Source organism: Buceros rhinoceros, unplaced genomic scaffold (assembly GCF_000710305.1).
Source record: "Buceros rhinoceros silvestris isolate BGI_N320 unplaced genomic scaffold, ASM71030v1 scaffold2665, whole genome shotgun sequence".
NCBI lineage: Eukaryota > Metazoa > Chordata > Aves > Bucerotiformes > Bucerotidae > Buceros > Buceros rhinoceros.
The window spans coordinates 48,275-54,551 of record NW_010410932.1 but is presented as its reverse complement, the minus strand read 5'-3'; the positions used below and the strand labels follow the sequence as shown (position 1 = coordinate 54,551).

At 44.0% G+C, this 6,277-nt stretch overlaps 1 protein-coding gene across 1 annotated transcript in view; it reads left to right on the top strand.

Moving 5' to 3' along the window:
* Positions 1 to 2,536: 2,536 nt before the first annotated feature.
* LOC104493144 (kalirin-like) overlaps positions 2,537 to 6,277 on the top strand; it is a gene marked incomplete at its 5' end in the record, with an annotated part of 47,550 nt that continues 43,809 nt past the window's right edge. Inside the window, 2 exons of the mRNA XM_010135773.1 lie at positions 2,537 to 2,632; positions 4,332 to 4,462. Coding sequence (XP_010134075.1) covers positions 2,537 to 2,632; positions 4,332 to 4,462 — 227 coding nt within the window. The remainder of the gene's footprint in view (positions 2,633 to 4,331; positions 4,463 to 6,277) is intronic.

Sequence of the window (6,277 nt, the reverse complement as noted above, 5' to 3'; positions counted from 1 at the left end):
GGGGGTGTTTTGGTTTCTTTGGTTTGTTTGGGTTTTTTTTTAAGAAAAACAAAACTGCTTTAGTAGGGTCACTATTTTTGATTCTCAACATGACTTGACTTCAGTATTTCTTAAATACACGTCTGACAGCGCCATTGTGGTGGAACTAAACTGCTTTCTGCTCCAGATGTCTTAAGCTTTATAGAGTGTTTTGACATCCTGTTTCTTCACCCACTCCTGAAAGAGAAGATTTAATAGAACAAGATGCATCCAAAACCCTTCTCCTCTCTTTCTTTCACTACTCACTTTTTGTCTTGGTGGGAAAAAGCTTAAGCTCACCAACATGGCTCCTGAATTCCCTGGCACTGGAGCAGCACGTTATCCGTGTTTGGGTCATGCTGGAGCCAAAAGCTCTTTAATGGTGTTAACTTGGGCACAGCTCCCCCCTCATGTCCTCCACTGCTTACAGGCAGAGGCTTAAGTTGTACCAGCAGCAGCATGAGGATGTAGCGGTGGAAGGTGGGAGATGGCTGCAGAGAGTGGGAGGTGGCACCTTTCCCTGAGCCTGTCTGCAAGGCAGCAGTAATTGTGCTTCACTGCTCCTGGAAGTTCTTATAAAGACAACTTGCAAGATATCCCCCTATTAGGAATTCATAACTTACTTCCTAGGAAATAGAAATACCATTTTGCAACTTGCCCCACACAAACCAGACTGTCTTGTCAATCACAGAAGAGATTTATTTAACCCTGACAGGCTTGTATGCAGCAAATGGTTCCATGCTCCCTTCACAATCCTGCAGTTATTTAGTTTTCAGAGATACTGAGCCATTTCAGGTAAAAGAAGTGAGACCACCAGCTGCTTAGTGCCTCCAAAAATGGGACTCCTCCTGCTAGAATGGTTATGTTTGATGGTTATCATCTATGTATTTGTCCAGTATCTCTTCAAAGTCCCTATTTTTGGTCTCTTTTTTCCCTAGGCAGCTCTGTCGCATTGCAGGTGAAACAGGCTGGCTGAGCTTCCGCGTTGGTATGAGATCCCTGCATTACCAGCCTAATTCCTCAGTTACCAGCCTGATTACCTGCAGTTTTTGTTGTTGTAATTAGGCCTGTTGATTAGATGTGTTATTTGTGAAAGACAAGACGACGGGTGGCAGGCTGTTCACTCTTCTGCTCTGTCAGAGGCTTCTGGTTGGGATCAGTCTCTTTTGCGTTTTTTTTTTTTCCTCCTCCTCCTCAACATGAGAAACCTCCCCAAAGGGCTGCTTAGAGAGGTGGCCAGCTGCCTAATTCCTGCCATCACATTTCCCTGTCTCTCTCCCCAGCACTACTGAATCTCAGGTGCGTGTTTGTTGGCACCGGCACAGTGACTCCGCTGAAGCAGCTGCTCTCCAGAAGACATTCATTAAACAGCTGAAAGATGAATAAGCTTTTTAATAATTTTAATGTGGAATTTATAAAAATTTAGCCATGCTTTAGTCCTTGCCAGCCTGCCAAAAGCAGGTTATCAAAGGGCTTATAGTTTTAGTGCTTGTATTTTGTTCAGAAGAAATGCAGATACAGGTGAGGTAATAAATACCGATTCCCGTAGCTATCATGTGAGTTTTCTCATTCTTCTCACAGTGAAGTTTCTAATGACAACGACCAAGGGATGAAGAGGCCTATATAGTGCAAAAGCCTTCAACTAAAGCTGAGTATTTCACACAGAGGCCAGTCTTCACAGTGCATGGGGGGATGCTTGGGTAGCACCTTGAAGAGGTCTCTGTTTCTGGAGATTTGTAACAAGCAGCAGCTATTAGCTGAGCATGGAGACATCCAAAGGCATTACATGATGTCAGGCACCTAAAATCGAACTCCTGTGACCAACAGACAGGCATAGAGAAGTGAGACTGAAAATACTCTAATTAATGTGAACGGGGAAAAGCAGCCATCTCCAAGGAGTCTTTCTGTCCTCCTCTGCCAGGTACCTAAGGTGGATGAGGTGTTTTCTCTCCACTGACTGCAGAGAGAGAAGACGCACATTTTAGATGGCCGAAGTTGCATGAATGGGAGGTGTCATCTGAGTTCATTTGGAGTTGCCATTGATCTTAGGGGAAGGGAGGGGGAATGATTTGTTCTCCTCCTGGCCTCCCTCCCCTATTGCCTTGTTCTTAACTGCATTTATTAAATATCTGTGTATGGGTGAGTGGGCAATTTCTAATATCTGCAGTAAGAAGATGCGTTTTCTAGAGCCTATAAGACCGTAGATGTCCTTTGAAGGAGGAACCAAAAGATACTAAGAGTATTGTAGCCTGGTTGCAAATGAACTTCAGTTCTTTGACACTGTTCCCTGGTTCACAGCCTTGGAACTGCTGCAAGGAGATGTGCAGCCAGATGTGGATGGCAATTGTGTCTGATACGGCGACACTCACTCACCTGACCATGCATGTGATCCTCTAACTCTCCTGCTCCCCTCCCACCTTGGTTCTCCTGCCTCAGAAGCTGCTTCACTGACCACTGGTTTCCTACTCCCTTCTCATCCCGCTAACTTGCTTTTCCTTTGCAACCTGGTGTCTTGCAGTCCTCTTCTTTGCTAGCTGCTCGACAGAGCTCCTCCGATGTCCCAACTGCTGCGGATCTTGTCAGTGCAATAGAAAAGTTGGTCAAAAGTAAGCTGGTAAGTTTAGTGTTGTGAAAACTGTGTACGCAACAGGCTCATATGACTCCAGGGAAGGGCTTTAAAGTCTGCCTCTTGTTTCTGGTTTCCTTGCTTTCCACCTTCATCTGCTATGCTTTTATTAACCCTGTGTGCTCTACCACTCAGGAGGGTGTCTGGTATTTTTGCTCCGCGTGTGAGATGAAGCCTGCATCTCACGTTGCCATGCAAACTTGGCTGCGTAGAGGAAAGGCTCCTTTGGAGCACTGTTTGCAGAGCTTGAGCTACTGTACTGTACTGTACTCTTTCTGGGATCTTGTTGGTATTCACATATTTTACACAGTGGGATGTTTTGTTTGTTTTGTTTTAAAGCTTGTTCTGAGGCACAGGAGTTTTATTGCCCAACATGTGAGATTGGTATCCTGGCTTCCCTGAAAAAACCCTCTGAAGAGTAGAACTGCTTGAAGTATCACAGCTGTGCTTTAATTTTATCAAGATTCATGTGTCACTTTTAATCTGCCTTGTCAACTCTTTTTGACAGGGAGTGGAATAAGCCATGAAAATGCTCTGGGTTTAATTTGTTCAAAAGTTTCAGTATCGTGCGCTCTCTCTGTTTGGTCCCATGTCTGTTAGACAAGGAGTAAATCTTGTTTCATATTTTGGTTTAAGTTTTCCCTGAAACAGTTCAGAAGGTTAATATCAAAGCTAAACCTTTTGCTACGTGTCCCGGGACCTCTAATTCTGGAAACTGCTTGCTTTGAGCAAGTTTAGCTTAATTAACAAGTCAGGATTAAAGCAGGGGTGTGATCAGCCTACAAAGGTTCATTTTCTTACATCTACTGGAAGAACGAAGAGAGTAAAACCAAACCAAAACAAAAAAAACCAACCCAGTGGTGATTAAATTACTGCAGCTCTGTGCAAGCAGCTTTATCCAGTGAATCGTTTCAGAGGGTGTTGGCATTTCCTCAGTTTGAGATGTTGGTACGTGAAGATAGTCACCGTTCATAGGGTGCTTGATATAGAGTAAGTGGTGAAGAAGCTCTTTGTGACATGGGAAACTGAAAAGGACATTCCCAGAAAATTTACTCAAAATAGTCTTATTCCATCAAGGGACTAACCAATTGAAAACTAACTAATCACTCACTAATCACTAACTAACATTAATCCAGTTAGATTTATTTTTGGCGGACATTTTATTTTCTCTCCCCCACATGCAGCCTGTTAGGTCAATTGCAGTTACCTTCCAGGAATTTGGAAGAAATGCTAATTATTGTGGAATGCTGCCGTGTAATGCCATGATATTTCTGTTTCATTTTGTGTTTTACTTTACTAAGACGAATCCACATTCAGTCTTTGGCAGAGAAACACTGACCACGTGTAGCCTAACACTGGTTCTGACTGAGACATCAGGAGATTTGCAGGTTGTTTCAAAATAATTTGGAAGAGTTTTCTTATCTTGAGGTTACTTGAAACATCTTTTTCCGCCTTCTAGCAAAAGGACGTCTTCTCTGTTTTAATGCTTTTGGGGGTGGGGGTCTTGTATCAACTTAAAACTGGTTTGGTTGTGTTAGTCACCAAGTCCTGCAGGAAAGTATGGCTGAATACTCTGCTTGGTTTTAGACTGCAGTGTTCATTGCAGAACTGACTTGAAACAGAAGGTAACATTGATGTTAGAGTTCAAGGATAATGTTTATTGTGTTGTTCTTTGGGGGTTTTTTAGACTCTTGAAGGAGGATCTTACCGAGGAAGCTTAAAAGATGCCACTGGCTGCTTAAATGAAGGAATGACACCTTCAACTCCCCCACGAAACCTTGAAGAGGAACAAAAAGCTAAAGCCATGAGAGGCAGGATGTAAGTTGTCTTGCTGGTTCTTTCTCAAATATGCACTCAGGGAGGTCACATAGCTGCACTAAAAGAGTATTTTGTAGTCAGCAAATGAGCACGGAACTGGGCGTAAAACTGCATTCTGGTTACTTCTGTTTTATCTTAACCTGTAAAAATACTTCAGAAGGGTACTTGTACATCCAGGAAGCGCATCATCACTTTTTAAAATGTGCGGCTTTTACCCCAGGTAGACAATATCTGTTGCTGTAAAAGCCTCTGAACAGCTAGACAAGTATTACTGAGATGTTTGCCTTGGTAATTTCTGTGTTGCCACAGGTGAAATCAGCTCTCAAAAGGGGATATGTGGTTGACCTTAATAGCTGCTTCAAGGAAAAAAACAGAGAATCCCACTAGGATTTTTTGAATGAAAGGGTTTTGGGGTTTGGGGGTTTACTTTTGGCCTTAGCTATGAGCAAAGGAACGGGCAGATTTCACATGCGTTTGTGGTGGAAACACATCACTGAAGAGAAAGTTTCATTTGGGAAATCCTAGTGTTCTTGGTAATGGGAGAGGGAGGAAATGGCAACAGCTCGTGAAAGTCGGGTTTTTTAAAATTATTTGTACACTCCCTTAAACGTAACAAAAATAACACTTGGACCATCAAAGCTGATCATGGCTATAGCGTTTCTTAAATGCACAGTCCAGTTGAAAGGCACAGAGAATTGGAAGAACAGAATTAAGAATTATCTGGAAGAGAGCTGAGGTTTTCTTTATACTGCTTCTTACACTAACAACCGTATCTGCGGTGGTCTAATCAAATAGAGGATTGAGGAGAAAAGTAATGGTCCATAGAGGTCTCAGAGTGTGGCAAGGTGAGGGGTGGCAGAACAGCAGCCCATTTGGGAAAGATGCCAAGCAGGGAAGGAAACCAAGTCAGGGGAGAAGAAGGAGGTAGTTAAGAGCAGAAGAGGAAGTAGGAGCGAAGTGTTACAGGCCTGTGAAAGCCATCACTTGCTCTTGCAGTTTGTGGTGGGAAGCCAGAGAAGCAATATAGTGAGGGACTGGATCAACTCCCAGCAACGGGCAGGGACATGACATTCCTGGATGTGTTTCTGAATGGGAGAAGTGTTCTACTAGGCAGCTGTCAGCCTTCCAACGGGCAACACCTCTGCCTACGCCTGTCTGCTAAAAGCTCCTCAATATTGCAAGTTCTTGGGTCCCTCTGGTAGCAATTCGTTAATTAGATAAAGGTCAGCTAACTGCAGGTTGCACTTGCAGTGCAGAGACCTTTGTCACTGTAACATGGACCCAGTAACGCTTTCCAGCGCGCAGTGCTTCTGGCAGGAGGACTGGCAGTGTGTTATGTGTAATTAGAGGCTGCCTCCGTCCACGTTTCCTAAATGCCAGGATGTTTAGTGGCTTTCAGCACATGACATTTCCAGCTCCTTTGGGTCTGTGTTCTCTATCTTCGTGGCTTGCTGGATTTAATTCCATAGCTATATGAGGCAGCTGAGCAACCAGCCTGAGTTGTGACCCCCCATTCCCCACAAACCAGCGGTTCAATCCTTTCACAGGCATGGGCAGGAATTTCCTGTGTCTCTGGCAGGTTGCTGCATTTCCATGAGCGATTGGGCAATAGTCTCATCAGGTAGCGTTGTTCAGTATAGATTTAATATAGAGTTACCAAGATATCCAGATACCCAGAAGTGAGGAGGCTCTGCCCTTGTTCCAGTCCAAGCCATTTTAAATGCAGCAGTGGGAGAGATTCTCCCCATTCCCTCAGCAGCTCTCTGTGTTCAGGGGGAGCAATGCAGATGGAGGTGGTGCCAGCAGAGAAGTAAC